Genomic DNA, 24,108 nt, shown 5'->3' on the forward strand with positions numbered 1-24,108 from the left:
TAATTTGGGCCAAACAATCTCACGCAGCTTCGGCATAGATATTTGCCTAGTGGAAGTGCAAAGGAAGTGTCGAGAATACCAGAGCATGAATTTGTTTGGCGTGCTTCACCGAAGTTGGCGTCCAGAAGATCACACTGCATTTGTGTAGCTTTGAGCGAAGGGGCAGCCCAGTTGGCCCAATGGCCCTAACACAAGTATCTGCCCCGGAACGTTTGAGAATAGCAAACTCAATTAGTTTAGAACAGGAGGGAAAATAGTCCTTGTTCTTCAGAACGTATTTGTTGTCTTTATGGGGAGGTTCAATCATGATGACCGTTCTGACTGGTGCTTTTCGGCTAACAATCGATAAGACGCGCTCTAATCCAAATAGAGAAAAAATTTCTGAACCCGTGTCTGGGAGCTCACCAACGACCGCAAAAGTCTACGCAAAAGCTATCATGTCGCCATTGATTCTCTGACGGTGTATCGGGCCCTCTTATTTTTTGAGACATCAGCGCGGCCAGGAACAAACATCATGCCTGCGTCTCAGCTGAAGCAGTTGAAGGCATCGCTGCGAGAGCAAGGCCTTGTTGGCCCGCAGAAGTCGAAAAAGCAGAAAAAGCAGGGCATAAGCGCAGCACAGCGCAAGCAACGCGAAGCAGCGCTTAATAGCATCCGAGATGCTTTTAAACCGTTTGATGTTAAAGTGGCTAGTCGTCCGAACAAGCGTGATGTCACCACGCCGCAGACCATGAAGACGGCCGGCAAAGGTCCAGCACAAGTATATGGCCGGCCAGGAGTGACGAAGAGTCAGGGAGAAGAGCTGCGAAGGAAGTCGCTACTCCTAGAGCTCCAGAGGCGAAACAAAGTTGGTGGGATCACGGATCGGCGTATTGGCGAGGAGGATCCAAACATGACCCCGGAGGAGAAGATGCAGCAGAGATTTGCAAGGGAGCAGGAAAGAAAGAGCAAGAAGCATGCATTGTTTGATCTTGAAATGGAAGAAGCGGAAGAAGAGGACTTGCTTACACATGGTGGGCGCGCTCTAGGCTTTGATGAGGACGACTTCGACGCTGGCAGTCTCGTTGATGGGAGCGACGATGAGGATGATAATGCAGGTGGGCTTCTTAAGCGGAAAAGAGAGGCCGCAGAGGAGATGCTGGCTGCCGTAGAGGCAGAGCCAGAAAGAAAGAAGAGCAAGAAAGAGGTTATGAAAGAGATTATCGCGAAGTCAAAGCTACACAAGTACGAGAGGCAGCAAGCCAAAGAGGACGACGAGGAAGCAAGAGAGGCTCTAGACAAAGGTATCGGTGATCTAAGAGCCGCTCTGTTTGGATTCCAGAGCTCACTTGAAAAACGAAAGGCTGCTCTTGCTGCTGCTACGGCGTCAACGGACGGATCGAATGGGCAGCAAGAAAAGCATATTGGAGGTGTCGATCCTGGGCGTGCTGCTCTTATGGAAGCAAAGCTTGATCCAGACAAGGACTATGATATTCAAATCAAAAAACTCGCACAAGATACGCGAGCACGAGTAACGGACCGTACGAAAACCGAAGAGGAGTTGACGGCCGCCGCTGCTGAAAAGCAGAAGGCATTAGAAGAAAGCCGGCTACGTCGTATGAAGGGTGAGGAGGACGAAGAAAGTGATGAGGAGATCGATTCTCGTGATGTCGGGCCGGATGGCGAAGTCTACCAGGTCGGTGTCGACGATGCCGAGGCCTTCGGCTTGAAGAGCCACGTCATGGAACGACCGCCAGGTTTTGAGGACGAGGATGAGTTCATCATTGACGAGGATCTTGTCGCGAGCGGTTCAGAAATTGACGAAGAAGCACTTGATGCCGAGAGCATCAGCGACAGCTCGGAAGACGAAATGCTCAAGGACGGAGACGAGGATGCGGAGACGCCGAATGTGTCGTCGACGGGGGCAAATCAGGTCGCCGTCTCCACGAGCCGGGTCACAAGCTGCCCCGAGACATATGACGATATCGTCGGACTGCTGGAGCGAGAAAAAGCTGAGAGCGCGAACACTCTGATTCGAAAAGTGCGCTTGAAGTACGATGCGGCCTTAAGTTCGTCAAACAGGGAAAAGTTGGAGGCGTTCGCAACGGCTCTGGTCGTTTATCTTGGTCGTAGACCAAACGAGTCTTCACCTCCAGGCCTGGAAACATTTGAGGCCATCGCTCGACACTTGCAGTCTATGTCGCGAACCTCACCAGATGCGATCGGCAAGGCCTTCCGATTGCATCTTGAACAGATGCACCAGCAACAAACTATGGAGGCTGGGGATCTCATGGTGCTGACAGCTATCGGCACCATCTACCCAACATCAGATCACTTCCACCAGGTAGTGACGCCAGCGATGACGCTCATCGCACGCTGGCTTGGTCTCACCAGGCCTAGCTCGGCGAAGGAATTCGCCACGGGCGCGTACCTGACGACGCTGGCTCTAAAGTACCAGTCCTTCTCCAGACGCTACGTGCCCGAAGTTGTTCGCTTCATAGCCTTCGCATTGCAAGCCAACCCTCCAGACTCAGTCCGCAAGACGCTCTACAGCAACGTGCGCACGCTCGCCAACCTGTGGTCGAACCACAGCGCATTCATCGAAGTCGTCGAACCGCTCATGGCACCCCTCCAAGCGGCGAAGCAGGCCAAGCTCAGCAACCACCTGCAGCTCCTGCTCAACCAGTCGCAGTCTAAACGCAGACCCCTCGCCCTGCACAACCACCGCCCGCTGCCCATCAAGTCGCTCGTGCCCAAGTTCGAGGAGTCCTTCAATCCGGACCGCCACTACGATCCCGACCGCCAGCGCGCAGACACGGCGCGCCTTAAGAAGGAGTACAAGCGCGAGAAGAAGGGCGCTATCAGAGAGCTTCGCAAGGATGCCAACTTCCTCGCCAGAGAGCAGCTGCGCGAGAAGAAGGAGAAGGACCGTGCATATGAGGAGAAATACCGCAGGCTTGTGGCGGAGATTCAGGGCGAGGAGGGCAGGGAGGCCAAGGAGTACGAGCGGGAGAAGAGACGGAGGAAGCGTGGCTATTAGAATTCTCTCGCATTTGCTTCTCTGCTTATCTGCCTCATTATAGACTGTACATCTTGAAGAAAAAAAAAAAAAAATAACATGCGATGCATTACATATAACACGGAATTATTTTTGTGTCCCAGAGGTTTTTCTTTCCTACACGATTATTCTGCTAGATGGGTCGGGGGACTTTGTGGTGGATACCCTCCTTCTTTCTGCAGTCTCTGCAAAACACACGACCTGCATCATGTCACCACAGCATGCAAATAGTTTGAGGCAGGTCTCCGTCATCTCACCGTGTCTGATGGCGGCACATTAAAAGGCTGGTAGGATTACACTTATGTACAGATGTTGCCCGTGAAGCGTTGCGCAGCAAGGCCCGAGCAACTGCGAATGGCAATTCCAAAGGGGCATGTGAATACGCCCTCCGCGGAGTGAGGTGTTTAGAAGACATACTGTAACGTATGCGTTAGCGCAACGAAGATGGGAAGAGCGTGTGGGAGAAAGGTTGAAGGGAAAAAACGTTTTTTTGCGGGGGTGGGACGACAAAGACTATTCTTGTTCACATGCGCAGAGAAAAGGCACTTACTGGAATGAACAGATACGGAACCCGCCTCTCGTACTCCAACCACGCTTTGCCGTACTTCTCCCTGCATCTCATCACGTCCCGTCTCGCGCGATGAATGATCATGCAGACGAAGAAGACGGAGTAGAACCACGGGAACGGGCTCTTGAAGCCGCAAATCAGGCCCCACATGGTGGCGAAATACGCGTCGCACGTGTAATGTACCTTCCTAGCCTTTCCGTACCAGCCGTCGCACAGCAGGTCATCGCCAGTGTCTGTGGGGATGGTGACCGGGTTCTTGACCTCCTTGTAAGGCAGCTGGGGAAAGGTCTTGCGATCGAGCGCATAGCCGCGGCTACGGGCGCGGAACATGTTCTTCTGGGAGTTGCACGTGTCCCAGACCCAGTAGACGAAGAGGTAGGATGTGTAGAAGATGATGAGCACCCATTTTGGCCACGCGTATTCGGAGGGCGGGTGGTTTGCCAGGTAGATAGTGCAGTGGCAGTAGCTCAGGGGCACGCCGGCCATGTTCCAGAAGATGAGCATGAAGCCCCATTTCTCGAAGTACATGTCCCTGTTGGAGAGAGAAGACGTTAGTCTCGGGGATGAGTCCGACACAGACCATCAAGAACGATTACTCACCAAGTCGTCACGATGAGCTCCTCGCCCTTTGCGCAGGCATTCGTGTACAAGAAGTGCGCCATGAGGATGAACCCGACTTCCGGGCTGACATAGCCATACATTTCATACTGTCTCGCGGCCGCGCCGAGGGAGAGCAAGAAGAGGATGAACCATGGTAGGCGCACCTCGAAGAACATCTTGAAGTCAAGCCAGTAGAAGAGCCGGGGGTTGAGCTCGGCGCCCATGAAGAAGTCATAGATGAAGTGACCGGTCATTCGGTGTTGGGCGCCGCGAATCAACGCAGAGAAGTAAGCGATCAGCGAGACGGCGATGCCGGAAAGGATCGCGACGGACATTAGGGGACCGAACTCGTCAATGAGCGTGTACAGGGGGAAGAGGCCTGAAAAGTGCAGAGCGAGCACGAGAACGATGGTAGCATACCAGGACCAGACGCCAGAGCAGTAGTAGTCAAGCTGCTTGCCACCGAGATGGGGAAGCGGCTTGCCCTTTGCATACACGCCCGGCATGAAGAGGTAAAAGATGGCCTCGACGACGAAGAAGACCCAGTAGATAGCCCACGCCTTGGCGTGCGGGAAAGCGCCTTCGTAAATGTAGCCGGCCAGCTGCTTGGCGAAGTCCGTCAGGCTCTGTCCCGGCTCCGGCAGCGGCAGCTTGCCGTCATAGTAAGTCGCGCCCAGCCACATGTAGTACATGATGAGCGGGAAGCCCAGCATGATCAAGCTGACGCCGAGGGGGCCGCCGAACTCAAACTCGCCGCTGGTGTCGACCTTGGGGTCGACAGTCGTAGCTGTAGGGACGTCCTTCTTGCGCCTGCCGCCGCCCTTTTTCGCCGCTCCGTTCGCGTGTCCGTTTGCGTGGCCATTGGGTGAGCCTGTATGGATGGCACCGTCCTGAACAACCTGATTGGCGCCCGCCTCCGCCTCCGCCTCCGCCTGCGCGGCGACCTCGATGCGATCGAAGATCTGCTCTTCCGTCTCAGTCGTGGCCTCGCGCGAGACCGGGGCGACAGATTTGCGAGTGCGCCGGTAGGTACCCGGAGTCTCGACGTAGTCGGCTAGATGCGCAGGCTTCCTGATTCATTGGACACCCGTTAGTCTTCCACGTTCCATCTTGTCAGCAGCCCTTCCCGCCATGCGTGGGAAACGCAGCGCGGCTCTCCAGGCCGTCACAGAAGTCGGATGCAGACACGTAGCATCCACGCGCTGGCCGGCTTGACGCTCGCACTCGTTATGAGGAAGAAAGGGGCCAACGCCGTCGGAGACTCACCTGGGCGTTTTGCCCGTCTGCGACCTCGTCAGACGGCCGCTGCTCATCCTGATGTGCGCAGAGAAAGGATCCAACACGCGAGCCGCGTATCACGGTCGGAAGCTTGGAAAGGAGAGACAGAGGAATCGTGCTCCAATTCGCGCCCAGAACAGTCCAATGCGCGAATGGAGGAAAAGTGGAATGTGTATGCGTGCGTGCGCGTCTTGTTTGTGTGTTGTGCAGAACGACGGGCCGGAGGCGTTGAAGGTGGTGACTTCGCAAAGGGAAAAAAATGAACGGCGATGTTGTTTTGGCTTGGCTAGCTCAGCCGTCACCATCATTTGCGCATGCACAATTTCATAATTTGGTCCCACAATGAAGCCTTTTGCTTTCTGCTCGGCCCAATCATCGCGCTCACACAAGGCGGATCGCATCGAAGGTCCTGTGAGTAGCCGAGGCCAACTAAAACGCTGGTCAAAGACCCACCACCAGAGCTTTGTTGAATCTTATTCCAGGAAGTGCACTCAAACCCAGCACGAGAACGTGTCTGCGGTTGCATATCACAATCACGAGAACTCCACGACTTACGTCTGGAGAAAGGAAAAACAGGAAGAGAGCGAGAGCGAGAGTGAGAGCACGACAGTTGTATCCCCTATCACACTAGATCATTTCTTGCAGAGCAGTACTAAATTCTTCTTTATGTCTCTGTCCGACTCTACTTCGCTAAATTAATACATCAGCAAAAGGATTCAGCTGACAGCAAACAGCTGCATTGCTCCAGCAAATAGGATTGTGTACGTGTAGACGCTTGTGCGAACCAACGCCTTCCCACATACCCCGTAATCCGTTGTCAAGTAGCCCAAGTGACGCTCTTTCTTCAAGCGCCTCGTCGCGTCGTCGTGCTCATGAGCGTAATTTTCTGTTTCTTCTTCTTCTTTCCACCTCCTCCGCCGCTGGCGTTGCGAGAAGCTGCCCCGGACTTTGAGCTTTCGCCCAATGAAAGGGCCTGTACTTGCGCCACAATGTCCTCTTCTTGCAGAAGATCTTTCTCCCAGCCCTGAAGCCAGCCATCGTCGACAGGTTCTCTTTCCGCCTCAGCGTAAAGAGGTGGAGAAGATGGCGGAACAGCTGCAGTGCCCCACACCGTCCTAGCAGTGTTGGGTGACGTCGAGATCGATGCCAAAGAGGCGAAAGCAGAGCCCTGTCGGGATGTGGCCCAAGGTGGAGAGGCTCCCGTACCACCAGTCACGGCGGCCACGTCGCCTTCAATGGCTTCGGAACGGCCTAGAGGCTGGAAGTCTTCCTCAGTCCATGCATGCGTTACAGAGTCAGGCCTCCTGCGCCGAAGATGTGCATATCTTTTCTCCTCTTCCTTCTCCGCATTGAGACGCGCCTTTTCCTCTCTCGCCTCTTTCTCCTCGTTCCTCTTGCGACGCCGCTCAATTTCTGGCCTGAACTTCTCGAGCACCTCGGGCGCAACCGTGTCCGTCCAGTCACACTCGAGGAAGTTGACCTCGCAGCCGTACGGAAGATGCGCGAGATATTTTGTCCGCTTCCTCAGCTCGTCGTCAACAACGTGCCCAGTAGATACGCGCTCAACGCGAGGTAAGATCGTCGCCGGAAAGCAAGAAAAATGTCCGAATGCCTCGCGAAGAATCCGGATGTCTAGTGGTGAAAGATAATAGTGTAGAAGTGCTTGGTAGTAATAATACACAGGCGGTGCCTGGTTTCCACTGTGGCCGTGTTGATGCCCTGAGAGGCGTGGTTGCGGGGGAGCAAGCTGCTTACGTTGAACATCGGATTGTTCAGCCGAGGCGATGCTTGTTGGAGGCGACGTTTGGACAGAGCTTATTTCAGACACGCTTTGGCCGGAGCCGGACGCGTGTTGGATGTTGTACATCGCCGGCGCAGAGGATTCAGGGTGAAACTCAATGGGCGCACGTTCCCTGACGGTCTCCGCAGGTGGCTGAACAGCGGCAACCGGACCACCGATGCCCTTGACCTTCTCCTTGGCCTCTTCGAGCATGCGCACAGCCCGACGCGACCATTCCGAAGTGTCGTCTGGGAACATCAGCGCGTCTTCCTGTTCTTGCAGCTTGACCGCCTCAATGTCGTTATCGAGTTGCGACAGCATGTAGTCCTCTGTGCCCTTCATAATATGCGCAAAGTCCATGACCTCAGCTGCAAAATACCAAGGTATATCCTCGTCCTTTCGCAGCGACGTAGCGCCGTCGCGGGGGAGCGCAAGAGTGCTGCCTGCATCTCGCTTGACTAGGCGTAGGACTACGTCACCGCCTTCCATTGGAGGCAAGCCCTCTTGGCCCTGGTACATTCTGACTGGCCTGGTCTCTGACATATAGATAGTGTCCTCGCAGATGGGACACCTCTTTGACCTAGCCTTCTTCTCGGGAATGCGTTTCGACTCGTCGTCCGCGTGCATGAAGCGAATCAGACACGGAAGACAGAAGATATGTCCACACCTGGCCATCCTAGGCGCAGTTGGTTCGCCTAGGCAGATTGGGCAGGAGGCGACTTGTGATTGTGACGACGCAAGGATCTGGAGAACATTGCTCCAGTCGGGGTACACGTCAGGATCAACACTTTGGCTGTGGTAATCACCCCTTGGATCGACGATGAAGCGATAGTTGGCGTGCACGTATCTGAAAATTCGTGTTAGACGGACAAAGAAAGGCTCCATGGATGCCCTGAAGTTGGATGTGCGGGCTCACCTAGCCTTGTCTACTGCGTGATAGCCAGAACCCAGACCCCAGGTCGGGTTCCTGCGATAGCTGCGATGGCTGTGACTATGCTGATAATGGTGATGCGGACGAGGAGGCAGCGAGAAATTCATAAGATGGGTGATGGACGTTTGGCCCTTCCGAGAAGTGGACGACTTCATGGCGACCTGGAAGGGCGTCAGTGAATGCTTGACGTCACCGCAGGTTTCGTGCGGGCAAAGGCAGAGGAACACACGGATTCCGCAATGGCATCCTCATCTGCCAAGCGCACGTATCGTTTGCTGGACTTGTTCTGTTTGCGCTGATGTTGGTTGTTGCGAGGGGTAGGTCCAGCCCGTGATTGTCCGTGTACCCCACTCGTTCGCTGCGGCGGGTACTGGCCGCCGACGGGTATAGAGGATGCCTGCGACGACGCTGGAGAAAGCTGGCCCGACGTCGAGCTTGTCTTTGTGTTGTTAGCTGCTTTGGAGGCGGCAATGGCGGGCGAAAGGTTGGATGCCATCACGGCGTGTCGGGAGACACAGACACTACGCCGAACCACGGGTCCTACGAAGCAGAAGACAGGGGACGCGAAGGGGAAGGGCGAGGGTGGAGTGAAACGAGAGGAACAACTGCGCGTGCAAGCGACATGAGCGGTCCGAAGACCATGTATAAGTTTGAATGAGGGGGGAGATGAGTCCCCCTTCCGAGAGGTGTTGGGGTTGTGGTAAGAGGAGGATGGTGGTGGTGAGCAGAGTTGGGGTCGCCGCCCGAGAACCAGCTGCGCTCTGACTCAGGGCCCGCGTCACGTGACCAATGACGCGACGCACGGAGGCGAGCGGGTCGGCGGGCCAGTGACGAGGGAGGAAACAATCAAGAAAGGGAAAAAAGTTGATGCGTGTTTGGACGAGAACCGACCCAAGAACCGTGGCCGGGAGACGGCAGACGAGCACCAGCAGCAGCAGCAGCGAGAGTCAAGAGCCAAGGTCTGCCTCCTTTCCGTCGCCTTGCTCACGCGGTGGCGAGCGGACCGGCCTCATTGTTACGCTTTCGTAGGTTAAGTAAGTTACCGTAACTTAAGTTAAGTTACTGGCGACGCGGCTTAGTCAGACAAATAATTTGTGCCGCGACCCAAACCTACACACGATCCCGAGACTCCTCGCTGCACGATCATCATTACCACCACCTCCACCAACACAACCTCCACATCTACCACCTTCGCCCCCTTCACCGCCTGCATCAACTGTCCGCGCCGGATCGCCCCGTCCATCTGTCGGGCGTCGTGTGGACTGCACGCTCCCATCCTCCGTCTCGTCGTAGTCTCGACATGGGCGTCCAATCTGCTTTTCTCGGCAGCTTGTTGCGTGGTGCTCGATCTTCACCCCGTGAGTCCCAGTAGACCCCGTCCGCATCGGAGCCCAGCACACGGACACGACCGTCGTCGTCGGCCGCGATTCAATTTTCATCTTCGCCTTCTCGTCCTCGTCCTCATCGCGTCGCGGTTTCGCCCTGTCCAGCTTCGGTCCGTCTCTGTGCGCGCACGCGGCTCGTCCACGCCGTTTGCGCTAGTCATCGAGTTGCCTCACAGGCGGCTGCTGGCGTGACAACCAGGCCGCCGTGACGGCAAATCGCTCGTCTTCGCATCATGATGCCCACCATGCCGCCGAACCAGATGGTTCCCAATAGGCGGCAGCAAGACTACCAATATGGCGGCTATCCTCCTCAGGCGCACCCGGTCTACTACCACCCTCACCAACACCCACATCCGTACTATGCTCAACCCAATGCGCCCTACCACCCACATCAATGGTATCCGCAGCAGCCGTATCCTCCCCAGGGCTATTCGCAGGCTCCGCGCCAGCACTTTCAGCAGTACGCGCCTCCAATGCCGCCTCCCCAGCAGTATACTCCTGCCGTAGTCTCCTCGCAGCCGCACATTCACCCCTACACACCACCTGCCATGACACGGCCGCACATCCCCACGCCTCCGGTGGCACACTCGCAAGTACCAATGCAGCCTGCCCCCGTCACCCCCTCGGCCGCATCTGTGCATTCGCTGCCCCAGCCGTCACCTGTACCTTCAGCACAGTCCACAGCGATCTCGACGCCTCCTCCAACGTCCACACCTTCTCGTCCGTCGACGGCAGCAGCAGAGCTTGCCAACCCTGCCCCTGCAGAATCATCGGATATCGAGAGCACGCCAGCACCAAACACCGTTTTTGAGCCCCCGGTATGTTTTTGCCGACGTGCAGGCTGAGAAAGATTACAAAGCTAACAAGGTATGCAGCTCCCGTGGCTGTCAGTACCAGATCAGCCTTTTCCCGCTGCAGCTCGGCGACGGAGACGAAAGCATGGTCAGGTAGCTGCTTCGACGCCTGGTCTCGAGCTCCCCACACGCGACGCAGAATCCCATCAGGCAGATCCTGCTCAGAACGAAGATCCACTCGAGCCGGGTGAGATTACAGAAGAGCAGACGGAGTCGCAAGCATCGACCGTTGCGGCACCATCGGACCAGGAAACGCCAGCTACATCGCAAGCACCGTCAGAGGCGGGGGAGCAGCCTGTGACACCGTCATCTGTGTCCCAGACCACTCCCGCTTCGAGTCAAACTAGAGCACACACTCGCCCAGCTGTACCAATCATACCCAAAGTTCCGGCTTCGGCGACTCGCAAGCACTCCACGGCGTCGCAAAGCGAATCGGGAAAGGTCTCCGCGGCAGACGCTGCTGTTGCTGCTGAAGCTACTACTCCTTTGCCCTCTGCTTCTGAAGAGGCTAAGCATCCGGACGCCGCTCTTCCCGAGTCTGGGCCTGCTAAGACGAACGAGGCTTCCTCGGTCTCTGCGCCCAAACCAGCCCCAAAACTCTGGGCTGACCTCGTGCGGACCAAAGGCGCTTCTTCGTCTGGTCCTTCTCCCTCAGTTTCTAATGGCATCGCTACAGGAGCTTCATCCGGCGCATCTAAGGCAAACAATATGGCTGAGGCTGTCCGCTCTTTCGCCGTTGATTCAGCTGAAAAAGTTGCTTTCATCATGCCCAGAGGCCTTGTAAACACGGGCAACATGTGTTATATGAATTCTGTAGGTAGACGGACGAGTAACGAACCTGCGCTCACGCTAACGAGAAGCCTAGGTCTTGCAAACTCTTGTGTTTTGTACACCATTCTACAACTTCATCGATATGGTCGGCAAGCGAGCTGCTCACTCTTTCAAGAGTGACACCCCGCTTCTTGACGCAACGATTCTCTTCTTGCGCGAATACCCAGTCATAGATTCTGCCGCTTCCGTCGAGCAACTCCGCATGCGACTGAAGAGCGAAGAGTTGGAGCAATTCGGAGATGCTTTCAGGCCTGATAATGTGTACGATGCCATCAAGCGACTGCCGCGCTTCTCTTCCATGAGACGTGGGCACCAGCAGGATGCGGAAGAATTTCTCATCTTCTTCCTTGAGCAGCTCCACGACGAATGCGTGAAGGTAATCAATTCCATACCCATTTCCGCAATCGAATCCAAGGAGCCAGTTTCTCCAGCTAGCGAGCGCTCGTCTGTCGCTGATTCAGGCTGGCAAGAGGTTGGCCCTAAGCAGAAGGCCGCGATTACCCATACTTCTGGCCATACATACAACGATACGCCCATCACCAAGATCTTTGGCGGGACTCTCCGATCTGAACTTCGTGTACCGGGTAAGAAGAACTCGGTTACGTTCCAGCCATATCAGCCGCTGCAGTTGGATATCGGTGCACCTGATGTACACAATATTGTAGATGCCCTGAAGGGACTGACGCGGTCCGAAACCATACACGGTGATTTCAACTCACCCCGTGGCCCCGATGTCGCGGCCACAAAGCAAATATTCATTGAAACTCTTCCACCTGTGCTCATACTGCACTTGAAGCGATTCGAGTACAACAATATGGGCGGCACACAGAAGATCTGGAAGAAGGTCGGCTATCCGCTTGAGTTGACCATCCCGAAGGAGGTTTTCCCCCAACAGAAGAGAGGACAGCTGGCTATCAACGGCCTACCAAAATACAGGCTCGAAGGCGTTATTTATCATCATGGAAAGAATGCTAGCAGTGGTCACTACACGGTCGATATACGCCGTCAGGAGGGCCGAGAATGGATTCGTGTCGACGACACGATCATCCGTCGTCTCCGCGCTGAAGATGTCGCGGAGGGTGGCGCTGAGGAAGACCCAAAAGTGCTAGCCAAGGCTTTGGAACAGCACAAGAAGGACGCAAGCAGCAAGAATCTGTTTGACCAATTTGGCGCCGTCGATGAGGAGGACAATCAGTCCGAGGGTGGATGGAACACAGCCGGCCCTAAAGAGACAGGAACGAAGAAGTGGAGCGCGATCGCGAACGGCAACATGACGCCAAGTTCGGCTGGCACGAAGACGCCGCGGAAAGAGAATGTCAAAGATAATAAGGTGGCTTACATTCTCTTCTACCGGAGGATATGACACATTTGAGTGGAGCCAGCGGCCTATCAAGTCGATGCTCTTGGTTCCGGTAGCTCTGGCATATACCCTTTCATAGATCTGACGTCGGTTCTTCTGCATCTACATTACGCATCACGCATCGTCCTCATTCTCATCGAAATCGACATCGTTATTTCGCAATGTACCTCTTACAACAGGTCCTGCTCCGCTGATCTCTCAACGACACTGAACAACCAAAAGTTACTTGCACCACATTCTTCTTTTGGGCGTGCAACATATGGGCGACGTGAGAATCTGGGCAGAGTTGATTCTCGGGTCTGCAAATGACAAGGAAAGAGAGGGAGGGTGGAGGAAAAGGTGGAAAAGGTGGTGGAAGGAATGAGATCTAGCACGTGGAAGAAATATTTTGAAGGTGTCTTTTGCCTAATGCCGACTTAGCGCGTCTCCTAGTTTTGCTCCATCGCGGCACGAACAAGGAGTTGCACCAAGTGCGGGAATGTGTAGGGAAAAAAATGTGAAGAAACATAATTGCTAAATATAATCCTCTCAGAGTGGCCGGTTTTCCTTTCGCTTCTGCCTCACTGTGACTGTTCTTCGACTTGGCAGAGCTCGCGCAACGCCTACAGAGCGGAGGACAGCAAGTTCAGTGCGCGGTGATCCGGACCCAGGTGCAGACGCATCCTGACGCCGTTGCCGGGCGTCAACACGGTCTGCCACCCCTTGCGAAGGTTGTCCTGTCCGATGGGCTTCTCCATGGCATCGTACCGCATCAAGAAGCGAGCGAGCACGTAACCGACCTGCGTTACCGAGTATTGTTCTAGAAAGCGGAGAAAAAGTCCGTCAGCAGGCAACGATTGAAGGGCGCACGAGCGCGTAGAAAGACGGCTGCGGCGAAGGGGGTGACAAACTTACGACCAAGGCAGATCTGAGGGCCTGCGATGAAAGGGATGTACTCGTACCCTTTCTTCCTCCCTTCCCACCGCTCCGGCCTGAATTCGGCCGCGTCGTCACCCCAGATGTCGGTACGGCGGTGGCAGAGGTAGATGCCGAGCTGGACGGTGGCGCCCCTGGGCACGGCGATGGGGCCGGTGCCGTCGGTGCCGCCACCGCGGGGCAGCACGGTGTCGCGCGCGGCGACGCGCTGGATGCTCGGCCCTGCCGGGTACATGCGCAGCGTCTCGTTGAGGAAGTGCTGCAGGTACTTGCAATTCTTGAGGTTTTCGAAGGTCAGCGGCAGTCGGGGCAGGCCCTCCGTGCCGAAGCTGGCGATGACCTCGTCGCGCAGCTTGGCGAAGACGCGCGGGTGGCGCTCGGCGAGAGCGAAGCTGAAACCCAGCAGCGCCGACGTCGTCTCGAACCCGGCGATGATCAGGTGCCGGCACTGGTTCGCAATGTAGTCGTGGTCGTGACCGTTGGCGACCAGCGCCTCGATCACATTGCTGGCCTCGTACCCGGGCTGCGAGAGCTTCTGCTGCGCATGCTTCATACATGCCAGCGTGAATCCGTCCATGATGTTCCCAAGGTCTCGGCACGCCTTGCGGTACCCCCACCCGTCGACCATCCAGTACGACTTGCCCATCTTCATCCGGACGCCGACGTGCTTCTGCACCCGCACAAAGGCCTCCTCGAAGCCGTCCATCGACACGGTGGCCGCGGTCGCGTCCTTGGTGCCTTTCCTGACCATGGCGCACAGCTGCGTGTTGGCTGACAGCCCAAAGAGGAACTCCGTCGACGAGTCCATCGCAAAGCGGAAGAAGAACTCCATGAGGTCGATGGTGTCCGTCCAGCCGTTGTAGTCTGTCCGCCCCATCGCCTCAAACATGTCCTGCAGGTGACGCTCGCTGGCTGCGAGATTGGCGTCAATCTGCTTCCGTGTGAACTGGGATTTCATGATCTTGCGAGAGTACGCCCAGTGCGGGCCGTCCTTTAAAACAGCATCGTGAGCCCGAATGCCACTTTGGCCCAGAAAACGATGCAGAGCAAGGGAAGGCAGGCTAGTTGGACGAGTACACTCACCAGTGTCAAGATGCCGACTTTCAGAAAGGGATGGGCCGCGCCGGCACGGAAGGGCGGCCGTTGCCAATCGTCAAACGAGGTGGCAAGTACAGCCTTGAAATTCTCCGGCTCGATCGTCGAAATGGCTTTGACCCTTTTAGTGAAGTACGTTGCCAAGACGTGCGTCAAGCCGTTCGCCTGGTACTTCTTGAACAAGTACTCGTCCAGCAAGTTGGCGTCGACTTTGGAAACCTCCAGGTATCGGCTGAGTTTCGAGGAGTGTGGCATGGTCCGAGGAGGCAGACAGCCGTTTGCTGCCGCGTGGCGAGCAAACAGCATTCGCCTGCGAAGCTCGAGCGCGATCCTCGCGATAACATATACAGCGAAGCTGCCGCATAGGAGATATATCGCGGCATGGTCTTGAAAGAGAGGCCGCAAGAAATTCGGCAAGGTCAAGATCTGATGCTGAACGCTCACCCAATGCTCCTTGGCTTGCTGAATTTGCCGGCTCGATGTCTCGGCATAATATATCGATGGCAAGTCCAACGTGTGGTTTCCATTCAGCAAGTCCAGCGTGTCGAATACGGTCTGAAAAGTGAGCGTGGGTGATGTCAGGGTGCTTTTGCCATTTTTGAACATTCCGTAAAGCTCATGGAGTAGAAGCTGAGACACAGCTCCCAGCACAAAGTAAAAGCCTCCGCTCCATACACGCTGATTATGCACTTTTGAGGAACCCGCCTTGAGATTGTCGAAGCCAAGGGATAACGTATTTGAAGGCATAACGAATATGTTGAGGAGTCGAATCCTTTAGAGTGAGTATCAATGCAAAGGATCTCGTGGCAAGGACGGCAGCGGGGCTGGTGTGCATATATATACTCACGTCTTTACATATCGACCCTGTGAGCAGACGGTACCATAACTTTGGGCATCGAGATGTCTTCAGTTCCACGTCTCCTTCTGAAGTCGTCCCTTGAGGGGTCCACGCCACATCACTCCAGTTCCTACCATGATGCCGAACCGATTACGTTCTGACAGGGACAATCTGTTTTCATTTGGTGGAGGTAAATTCGGCCAACGCGATGGCTCCGGGACCTGTTCCAGTGCGCCAATGTCCTGTTTGAGATCAAAGCATGTGGGTACATACTACGGAGCCAGGGCAGGTTGATAGGTTTGGCAGTGTCGAGCATTAGCTCGTTAGACCGACAAGCTCAGCAGAGAGAATATGTCGCCCTGTACAAGCGAGCAATGTGATGCGGGCAGATAAGTGGACTGCTTCTCCGCTGGTCGGTGGACACTGCCGCAGGATACGGATGAATACAACGATTAGCATCTTGTATCTAAGCTATACTCCGTCAGAATTAGGCGTGGTCTAGACTGCTCGGTTAGCCAGTCAAAGACGGAAGGAGGTGGGATAACTGTCTGATCAGACACGCAAGTACATGTAAGGGACCACTCTTTCTGCACATTTCGCCGTCCCTGGGCGTGTATCTTATTGCTTTGAACCTTCACATGCGCGAATTTTTTGCTGTTAGTGTCTCGGAACATGCGATGACCGTCTTTCGAGATGCGAAGTAGTTAACAACCCGCGCATGGCTCCACGCGGACAGGTCGGGGCTCGCTTCGCTCCAGCGCTTAGCGATAGCGAGATCCGTCCATTTAGTGAGGTACGCAAAGTTACCAAGATTACATGAAGTCATGACGCCGTTGTTACACTGCATTGAAACTGGCTACACCCCCAGGTCGGCAATCAAGGCTAGACTGGGAAAGAATACAACGCTCGCCGCGCAGTTCAGTCAATACAGCATTGATTTAGTTCGTTAAATGACGTTTTTGAGGAAGAATACCTTTGCTACTTGATTGTCGCGTAGTAGCAAAAGCATACCCATGTTTCCGTCGCCGACGGACAAATCATGCAGCCGAAGATGCAACCCATATCAGCGGACGCGTCCAGTATCTGCATCTGTCAAACGCATCGCGCGCTCCGAGAATTATGCCAGAATGTCAAACGCCGAATGGTAACCAGATCGGCCAGTTGTTAGAAGCGCAGAATGCCACCAACTTTCAAGAAAGGACAGGATTGGCAGTGTAAACGCGAGCATGCACGAGCGCTGTCGCTGTTTCATGGCGCTAATCTGCTCTCGGCCATGATGGATTTCGCAAAGCCTCCGTCCTGCATCGAAGAATTCGGCTACCTCTGCACCGCAACGTGTACAGAAAGCTACCGGGCAACCGTTGATGAACCAAAAAGACCATGTATATGGCTCGCGTCCCTATCTTTGGTGGAGCGACCCACACCTGTTGATACTGTAAATTCCGGACTTACATCCCTGTCCATTTCCAGCAGAACGTCGTCGACGCAAGGCTGAATGGGCCGCGCTTCATATCCGGACATTTACATCGGCGCGATCCAGTTTTTGAGCCATATACCGCGTGAGACCTCTTTCGATGCGTTCTGTGCTATGCACTTCGGTTAAGTCGCCCCTGGGGATCGACCTTCGGCGCGCCCGTTCCAAATCCTCGTTTGGTGTGACTGCATGCAAAGCTATCCAGCGCGGAAATGAATCTCAACTTCAGATGATAGATTGGCATTGGCTCTCTGCTCTGGCTACATATAATCTTTGATTCGAGGCCGCACAACAGAATTCTCCTGCCGAATTGTATCAGAGTGAGCCAGTCGTTACGTCTGCAAGAATAACGATGCCTTCTCCAGGCTCGAAGCTGTTCTGTGTTTTGGCACTCTGTTGTTGGAATTTCATGGCAGCCATTGACTCTACGTCATTGACTGTCGCTTTGCCAGTACGATTCGGACTTGCACAAGACAGAAGAGACTAATGAACGCTGACATCTGCCAGACAATTGCAGAAGATTTCAGCGCGACGAGTGTTTCGACTTATTGGGCTGGAGCGGCGTTTGTTCTTTGCTCCGCTGTGGTCCAGCCGATTTTCGCATCTCTATCATTGGTCCACGAGCAGTACACGGTTTTGACGGCGCTGACCTCGTTCACTGTCGGATCGCTTGTTGCTGCGCTCGCAAAGGACATCGCTGTGCTAATTGCAGGGCGCTGCATTCAAGGGATCGGAGGAGGGGGTCTAATGGTTACGACCTGGGTAGTTCTTGCACGTCTGTTCAACCTTGAGCAACGTAGCCGATACTACAGCCTCGTCGGCTTGGTCTGGACCGTCTGCACCATCCTTGGGCCATTGATTGGAGGCGGCTTCGCGCTGGTTTCCTGGCGATGGATCTTTTGGATCAACCTTCCACTCGCCGCCATCTGCTACGTTTTGATCATCCTCTTTCTAAAATTTGACAACAAGAGTGAAAAATCGCTGATGGCTCGGTTGGGTGCGGTTGATTGGACTGGAAATATTGTCTTCGCTGTTTCCATCGCTTTGATATTGTTAGCGATCTCTTGGGTAAGGCACAGCGGCTGCTCGTTGTCACAGCTACTCATACTCTTTGACAGGGCGGCGTTCTCCATCCATGGCGCAGTGCTGGAACACTGCTCCCATTACTGCTTGGCATTCTTTGTCTATCTGCCTGGTTCATTTATTCATACAAGTATTGTAAAAGCCCAATGATTCCAGCCGTTGTGCTCAGCGACCGTACTGCAGCTGTCAGCTTTGGCGGAACTTTCATCTTAGGCCTCTGCCAATTCTGTCTTATCTACTACCTACCGCTCTATTATGAAGGTGTCAAAGGCTATTCCACCTTTATTGTCGGCGTCGCGCTCTTGCCACAGCTTGTCGGCGCCGGTCCTTCGACCATTATAACTAGCTTGCTTATCGCAAAAACTCACTTGACGCGACCATTCAGTATACTCGGCTGGCTCTTGTTTGTTTACGGTGCCCTTGAGCTGACTTTGTTGGAGCAAAGCACTTCTGTCTACCACTGGATAGTCCTCAACATACCATCCGGACTGGGGATAGGCATTTTATTTTCATCCTTGTCCATGTCTACGCAGGCGTCTGCAGAAAATCGCGCCAATTGTACAGCTGAAGAGCGACAACGTGTCAAATCCATGGCGGCAAGCCTTAATCCATTTTTTCGTGTCTTAGGTCAGGCATGTGGAATCGTCGTTGCGCAAGCAGCATTTACCAACCAGGTTGCAAAAGAGCTTGGTGCTGAGGCTGCGAAAGATGCGGTGTTGCTGGTGAAGCGTTTGCGTGGAATGCCGGCGAACACGCAAGAAACAACAAGAATTCTTCAGTCATTTGTTTCCGGCCTCCGAACCATCTGGTGGGTTGTGGTGGCTTTGACAGGGGTAATGTTTGTTCTGACGCTGTTCTCCCGTGACTATTCCTTGACTGTCGAGGAACGACCGAGGCAGGAAATTGTTGAGGACGAGAAGAAGAGAATGACCAGTGACGTCGAGCATGCATCCACTGCGTCACTGTAAAACTGATGGGGAAGGCTTAAATTGATTAAAGCTGTATTGCCAAGATGGCGTGCGGACCGAGGCCGGGTAACGCTCGGTATACCGAAGTTACGGACGTTCGCTTGTGAAATTTGCCAGCCAGACACAATTGCGGTATCTCCATCCCGACAATGCAACTTTTCGAAGAAGCTCACAGTTAGGTTTTTTTTCATTCCTGATTTTTCCGACAGATGTGTGCATACCGGATGACGAGATTTGCGAAGACGCGACTGGATTGTCGATGTTTGTGATGTCATCCGCAAGGGAAATACGACTCTTCCACATGTTATCGCATTTCGCATCCTCGTCGCAGATCACCATGACACGGTGCTGATTCACCATGCCAACCTTGAAATTTTCTCACGCCATTTCTTGATCGATATCTTTCGCACGAAAACCATCGTGCCATGCTCCGTAGTTGGTGTAGTGTAAAGTGGCGCTTGTTTTTCTACCCAGCGCACTCTTTGTTCTGCAATCCGAATGCAGATCCACTAAGGGCCGTAGCCATAGAGAGCCTGTCGCTTTGTTGTATGACCTTTCCAAATCAGGTAGATTCCGCGGATATGACTTGCCTCTGGCGCGTCGGCGAAGGACTGGGCATTCAAGGCAAACGTTGTTAGCAAAACATCAGGAGATTATGTATATAATTGTGTTGCCTTGACCTTGGACAAAATTTACATTCTTTTGACCACATTCTCACATCGCGCCTTGCTACTCCAACATCTAACGCTGCCCATATAAACAATCACAACGAGACAGGCTCGCCTAAATCGCTTGCAATCATGGACGACTGTAGCATCTACTTCTACAATCCGTCCCTCGCGGCTGCCATACTGTTCACGGCACTGTACGCTATTCCTACCGTGTTTACAATGCACAGGATCCTCAACTTTCGAACGTGGTACTTTACTATTGTGGTAGTAGGTGGTGTCTTCGAAGTTGCGGGTTACGCATTGCGAATAGGGTCCGTTAAGAACGTTTGCGACCTTGTAAGAACTACTACAATGCCTTTTAGCATATGTCTATGTTAACTTATTCCTCATCAAGGGTCTTTACGCTTCATCCCAAACCCTAATCATCCTTGCGCCTCTTCTCGTTGCCGCAGGCAACTACACATTGCTTGGCCGTCTCGACCTTGCTGTTCTACCGGTGGAGAACTCGGTGATACTTGGACTACGACCAACCGTCCTAACAAAGATATTCCTTGGAGTTGACATCATCTCGTTCGTCATCCAGGCCGTTGGTTCTGGTATTGCTTCGTCTCATGGCTGGGAGGGAAATTCGAAGGATGTCGGTGTAAACATCCTGCTCGCAGGTCTGGCAACACAATTGGCAACGGTGATTTTCTTCCTGTTTCTACTGTGGATCTTTTCTCAGCGCGCATATTTTGGACCGCATAAGAGAGAAGGTGCACCTGATAAATGGGAGAAAGCATTTGAGGCTGTTGTCTTCTCGACGACTATGATTGCGGTAAGTTCAAATTCGCAATGTGATGAAGGCCCAAAGACTGACTCTGGTCGTGCATCTAGGCTCGCTCAGTTTACCGCCTCATCGAGTTCGCGTTAGGTATTGATGGATACCCTTTCAGCAACGAATGGCCATTCTATGTCTTCGAGGCTACACCAATGCTGTTTGCCATAACTATCTACTGTCTTTGGTTTCCCCCAGGGTACTTGCCCAAGAAGAGATTTAGCGAGCTCCAGATTGAGGAACGCCAGAATGGAAGAGCTGTCACGGAGGCAAAGCATGAGAGTGAAAGATATGCATAGTTTGCTCGGATTTAGTGTTTTTGTTTTGTCCGTGAGCTTCTTTGGTTGCTTGGAGTGTATCAGGCTGGAAAATACATGATACCCTGCAGAAGCGATGGCGTTGGGAGCAGAATATTGGTATCGCTGCTATCTTGGTTCTGGTTCGCAGGATTTTTCCATAGATAGAACGGGTTTGTGGATCCTCAGAATCTTTAATTGAGTAATTCGGATAGTATCGCCATTGCAACGTTCTCTTCTTTGGTAAGAAGTTGACTTTCCACTACGCAGACATAGTGATAGCTTTTCGGCTTAAAATAACTGGTGCCCAATGTCTTACGAAAAACAGAGGCCATTCATTATACACTCTGTATTCCGGCGGCAGGGAACCATCAATCATGGCCATCCAGCCTTTCAGGATTTCGTCAATGAGACTAGCGCGGGGCTCGTGTAACTCGAACGCTGATAAATATCGCAGTAGTACATGAGCGGCCAGGTAGTGGCTCAGCAGGAGTAGTGACGTGGGGTTCTTACTGTCGAGGAGACGTTGGAAATCACTGTGTGAAATCGTTCCCATATAATGATAAAGCTTAACAAAAGCTTGGTAAGCTGGTACTGTATCAGCGCTGGATTTGGTTACTGAGTAGATGTACTGACCTCCCCTCGGCGATGAGAACCCCTTAACCGCGACCTGTGTCAGAATCGCATGGTACTCCTTTTCTGTCTCCGTCTCGCACATTGCCTGGATGTTGCTAAGCGAGATCAGAGCGTCCCCAAGAGTCTTAGTATCCAGCGACTCTATCTGCGTTTCCGTGAATCTCTTATCCATAATTTCCAGATAGCATCCCTCAGAGAAGGCTTTAAAGTACGATTCTTCCCCTAAAGGACCGTTCAGGATGCAACCACGTAGCATAGTCAGGAAGTCATTAAGACCTTCAGGCATACATGCGCTTTGAAACGTTAACACCATGAACGTTGCGAAACGCGCGTCTACTTCTTCTCTACTTTCTGCTGCCCGCGAAAGAGCCTTGTTTAGGAGTGTGATAGCATCGATTCGATGTGCCAAAGCTTTTGAGTGTAGATCTTCTTTGGTAGTGAGATTTAAATGTGAGGCTCCTAGAGCGAGTATAGCTCTCATGAGATATTCATACTTTATCTGTGAGCATCTGCAAACTGCATGTAGGCAATGGACCATTGAACCTACCTGATGGGCGATAGCGGGGATCTCCATGGTCCACGTGTGGTCAGAACCGATTGGGAGATGTGGATAACCTTGGACGATGAAATAGTGGAAGAAGCGCATATCATCCATTGTAAATTTGGTCGGACTTGAGGCTAAAGGGGAGGCTGGTGCGGATGCAAGAACGAGCCGGTTGTCTGAGGAAGCGGGATACTCGCAGGTCACACCAGCTTTCACACAGTTTTCACACTGTGGTTTCGTCTCGGGACACTTGATCTTCCTTCTCTTGCAGCTGTAGCAGCCTTTTCTTGATTTCGTGTGGCCTTTACGAGGGATGGGTTTCCGGCGTGGGTTGGTCACGCTGTTGGTCTCGAATGATGAGGAATCCCTACTGAGCGGCATCGGTTCATCTGTACTTGAGACGTCCTGTGCATTTACTTCATACGAATCGTCTGTCATCTTAAAACGGGTGCTACCAGACTCAAGACTTTGAAGGTTTGACGTTGTCAAGGCGGAATTGGATGGAAATGGGGCAGTCCAAAGACTCGTAAGGTCCATCTCGATAAACTCGGAGAAGCAAAAATTCACTGTAATGATCGTAGAAATCAAAAACAATGAGTTGAATTCGTTTTGTGAGATTCATGAAGGTTCTACACGTCTGCTCTGGTAATCAAAGGCAGTGTTTGGCTCCTCTCGTATTGCATCTACAAGCCATTCCTTTTTTGGAATCGATGTTTGACGGCTGCAGGTCAAATAGCAATGACAATTAGGCAGCAGAGAAATGCACTGTTTATATATGTCACCCATGGGACAGAGAAAACCGAGCGACTGGCTGTGAGGGGGACGGAGATGAGCGAAAAGGTGAGCTGCTTTACCAAGATCGGCATAGAGACCTGTGATAAGCTCAGCCCTACATTTTGCACGTGACGATCTGTACTCTAAACAACGCGCTCTCAAGTCTCGAGTCTGAAACGCCTTAGTTGGGCATCTGAGAACAGACGTTTACACCCATACCATTGCGCTACGATGGAGCAAATATTGGTCGCAGAGTCGCCAATCGACAAAGATATTGCTGCTGTACGCGTTCAAAGTGTGTTCACGTCGTCTCCGTGCCAACGCCTAAGCTGACCCTCACTTCAGTCGAAGCGCTTCGTCACCGACGCTCATTGTTATCGCATACTCTGCTTTCGTCGCGTCGATTGAAGTCACAAATAGCGCATTCAAGTCCGAATGCAGACGTTCCACGCACCGCGATCGAGTTTGTCAAAGAGCAGATTGCGAACCAAGAGAACACAACAGTCACAAATCTACATCGCGCCTTTGCTGGTATCACGGCTTTCCGAGTGCAAGATCCGGATCCCAATGCCATAGATGGTGGAAAGATCCTCGGAATACGCATTGAAATCTTTTCTGCGAGAGACCGCGCGTTCATAACCCCGTATTATGTGCTTTTGAATCAACCGGAGTCTGATGCTGGTCTTCTGAAAATCCACAAGCACACCATCCCTGTATGCATACCGCTGCAATCACTGGTCAAAAAGTACCTCCCGTACAAGGTCAGTGAAGATAATTCGCTGAAAGCTGGGCCCCCGCAAGATCTGCCAAAATTTGTGCGATCTTTGAGAAAGGAGCTGGTTGCGCATCACAAACGAATTGAAGCTTATAAACATTTGAAAGAGGAACTGGAGAATAGACGTGGCGTCAGTAGCGTCAAGATGCTGGACTCCACTGCCAAGGAAATCGAGATCCTGTTCACAAACAATATCCTTGCACGCATTCGAGTGGAATTGAATGGTAGAATCGAAAGGGTGGCCGTAGGTCCATCCCCAGATGCTGGCACAGAGGAGCATAGTGCGAAGGTATATCGAGAGATAAAGAGGACCATTGAAAGCGGCGATGGTCGGATTGATAGCCTGAGCACGCGTCTACGATGGACGAGGAACGGTTAAGGAAATGCTTCTCATTTTCGGATTATGATTTTGATGTGAGATGTGCTGACTGTAACTCGCCAAAAGATGATTTTTCCAATTTCTGCTAAAAAAAATTGCTCCATGAATGTGCCATACTCTTGCGATTGGTCGATATCAATCTCGACGTTTGCGCTCGCCATCGATACGTCATCGTCCAACTGTCTTTTCACTGAAGATCCAATGCATCTAAGGTCCAGA

The 24,108-nt window shown here is 53.1% G+C and overlaps 8 protein-coding genes across 9 annotated transcripts; 5 read left to right on the plus strand and 3 right to left on the minus strand.

Moving 5' to 3' along the window:
• Positions 1-414: 414 nt before the first annotated feature.
• On the plus strand, positions 415-3,093 carry PV09_01865 (uncharacterized protein). Its single transcript, XM_016354822.1, has one exon. It carries the CDS (start codon positions 515-517, stop codon positions 3,017-3,019), a length of 2,505 nt encoding a protein of 834 aa, XP_016217834.1. The 5' UTR covers positions 415-514; the 3' UTR covers positions 3,020-3,093.
• PV09_01866 (uncharacterized protein) lies at positions 3,079-5,718 on the minus strand. The gene is made up of 4 exons (XM_016354823.1): positions 5,472-5,718; positions 4,206-5,276; positions 3,588-4,137; positions 3,079-3,453 (listed from the first exon to the last, which is right to left on the minus strand). The coding sequence occupies exons 1-4, from the start codon at positions 5,516-5,518 to the stop codon at positions 3,442-3,444; spliced, it is 1,680 nt and encodes a 559-aa protein (XP_016217835.1). The 5' UTR covers positions 5,519-5,718; the 3' UTR covers positions 3,079-3,441.
• A 375-nt stretch (positions 5,719-6,093) lies between these two features.
• PV09_01867 lies at positions 6,094-9,003 on the minus strand. Of its 2 annotated transcripts, XM_016354824.1 has the most exons (3): positions 8,424-9,003; positions 8,180-8,355; positions 6,094-8,110 (listed from the first exon to the last, which is right to left on the minus strand). In XM_016354824.1, the coding sequence occupies exons 1-3, from the start codon at positions 8,688-8,690 to the stop codon at positions 6,328-6,330; spliced, it is 2,226 nt and encodes a 741-aa protein (XP_016217836.1). In that variant the 5' UTR covers positions 8,691-9,003; the 3' UTR covers positions 6,094-6,327. The 2 variants fall into 2 exon arrangements, with proteins under 2 accessions (XP_016217836.1, XP_016217837.1); XM_016354825.1 differs by having other exon boundaries at positions 8,180-9,003.
• Positions 9,004-9,341: 338 nt separating this feature from the next.
• Positions 9,342-13,164, plus strand: PV09_01868 (uncharacterized protein). The gene is made up of 3 exons (XM_016354826.1): positions 9,342-10,397; positions 10,455-11,246; positions 11,299-13,164. The coding sequence occupies exons 1-3, from the start codon at positions 9,813-9,815 to the stop codon at positions 12,625-12,627; spliced, it is 2,706 nt and encodes a 901-aa protein (XP_016217838.1). The 5' UTR covers positions 9,342-9,812; the 3' UTR covers positions 12,628-13,164.
• Positions 13,165-13,226: 62 nt separating this feature from the next.
• On the minus strand, positions 13,227-15,381 carry PV09_01869 (uncharacterized protein; the record flags this gene model as incomplete). Its single annotated transcript, XM_016354827.1, has 3 exons — positions 13,227-13,423; positions 13,519-14,530; positions 14,623-15,381. 3 exons carry the CDS (start codon positions 15,379-15,381, stop codon positions 13,227-13,229), a joined length of 1,968 nt encoding a protein of 655 aa, XP_016217839.1.
• Positions 15,382-17,432: 2,051 nt separating this feature from the next.
• PV09_01870 (uncharacterized protein) lies at positions 17,433-18,997 on the plus strand (the record flags this gene model as incomplete). Its single annotated transcript, XM_016354828.1, has 2 exons — positions 17,433-18,014; positions 18,065-18,997. The coding sequence occupies 2 exons, from the start codon at positions 17,433-17,435 to the stop codon at positions 18,995-18,997; spliced, it is 1,515 nt and encodes a 504-aa protein (XP_016217840.1).
• A 711-nt stretch (positions 18,998-19,708) lies between these two features.
• On the plus strand, positions 19,709-21,002 carry PV09_01871 (uncharacterized protein). Its single transcript, XM_016354829.1, has 3 exons — positions 19,709-20,004; positions 20,063-20,485; positions 20,545-21,002. The coding sequence occupies exons 1-3, from the start codon at positions 19,798-19,800 to the stop codon at positions 20,782-20,784; spliced, it is 870 nt and encodes a 289-aa protein (XP_016217841.1). The 5' UTR covers positions 19,709-19,797; the 3' UTR covers positions 20,785-21,002.
• A 1,902-nt stretch (positions 21,003-22,904) lies between these two features.
• On the plus strand, positions 22,905-23,978 carry PV09_01872 (uncharacterized protein). Its single transcript, XM_016354830.1, has 2 exons — positions 22,905-23,030; positions 23,081-23,978. Exons 1-2 carry the CDS (start codon positions 22,967-22,969, stop codon positions 23,887-23,889), a joined length of 873 nt encoding a protein of 290 aa, XP_016217842.1. The 5' UTR covers positions 22,905-22,966; the 3' UTR covers positions 23,890-23,978.
• The last annotated feature ends 130 nt before the right edge of the window (positions 23,979-24,108 follow it).

This window comes from Verruconis gallopava (assembly GCF_000836295.1).
Source record: "Verruconis gallopava strain CBS 43764 unplaced genomic scaffold supercont1.4, whole genome shotgun sequence".
Classification (NCBI taxonomy): domain Eukaryota; kingdom Fungi; phylum Ascomycota; class Dothideomycetes; order Venturiales; family Sympoventuriaceae; genus Verruconis; species Verruconis gallopava.

What these genes read in the sequence shown, in the direction of transcription:
- PV09_01865 (XM_016354822.1), top strand. Translation starts at nt 515, where the DNA reads ATGCCTGCGTCTCAGCTGAAGCAGTTGAAGGCATCGCTGCGAGAGCAA.
- PV09_01866 (XM_016354823.1), bottom strand. Translation starts at nt 5,518, where the DNA reads ATGAGCAGCGGCCGTCTGACGAGGTCGCAGACGGGCAAAACGCCCAG. An exon ending in CAGACGGGCAAAACGCCCAG is followed by an intron (nt 5,277 to 5,471) that starts GTGAGTCTCCGA and finishes CCAATGAATCAG; the next exon opens with GAAGCCTGCGCATCTAGCCG. An exon ending in GAGCTCATCGTGACGACTTG is followed by an intron (nt 4,138 to 4,205) that starts GTGAGTAATCGT and finishes TCTCTCCAACAG; the next exon opens with GGACATGTACTTCGAGAAAT.
- PV09_01867 (XM_016354824.1), bottom strand. Translation starts at nt 8,690, where the DNA reads ATGGCATCCAACCTTTCGCCCGCCATTGCCGCCTCCAAAGCAGCTAAC. An exon ending in AGGATGCCATTGCGGAATCC is followed by an intron (nt 8,356 to 8,423) that starts GTGTGTTCCTCT and finishes ACGCCCTTCCAG; the next exon opens with GTCGCCATGAAGTCGTCCAC. An exon ending in CACGCAGTAGACAAGGCTAG is followed by an intron (nt 8,111 to 8,179) that starts GTGAGCCCGCAC and finishes ACGAATTTTCAG; the next exon opens with ATACGTGCACGCCAACTATC.
- PV09_01868 (XM_016354826.1), top strand. Translation starts at nt 9,813, where the DNA reads ATGATGCCCACCATGCCGCCGAACCAGATGGTTCCCAATAGGCGGCAG. An exon ending in ACACCGTTTTTGAGCCCCCG is followed by an intron (nt 10,398 to 10,454) that starts GTATGTTTTTGC and finishes CAAGGTATGCAG; the next exon opens with CTCCCGTGGCTGTCAGTACC. An exon ending in ACATGTGTTATATGAATTCT is followed by an intron (nt 11,247 to 11,298) that starts GTAGGTAGACGG and finishes CGAGAAGCCTAG; the next exon opens with GTCTTGCAAACTCTTGTGTT.
- PV09_01871 (XM_016354829.1), top strand. Translation starts at nt 19,798, where the DNA reads ATGGACGACTGTAGCATCTACTTCTACAATCCGTCCCTCGCGGCTGCC. An exon ending in TTAAGAACGTTTGCGACCTT is followed by an intron (nt 20,005 to 20,062) that starts GTAAGAACTACT and finishes TTCCTCATCAAG; the next exon opens with GGTCTTTACGCTTCATCCCA. An exon ending in TCTCGACGACTATGATTGCG is followed by an intron (nt 20,486 to 20,544) that starts GTAAGTTCAAAT and finishes TCGTGCATCTAG; the next exon opens with GCTCGCTCAGTTTACCGCCT.
- PV09_01872 (XM_016354830.1), top strand. Translation starts at nt 22,967, where the DNA reads ATGGAGCAAATATTGGTCGCAGAGTCGCCAATCGACAAAGATATTGCT. An exon ending in TGCTGCTGTACGCGTTCAAA is followed by an intron (nt 23,031 to 23,080) that starts GTGTGTTCACGT and finishes CCCTCACTTCAG; the next exon opens with TCGAAGCGCTTCGTCACCGA.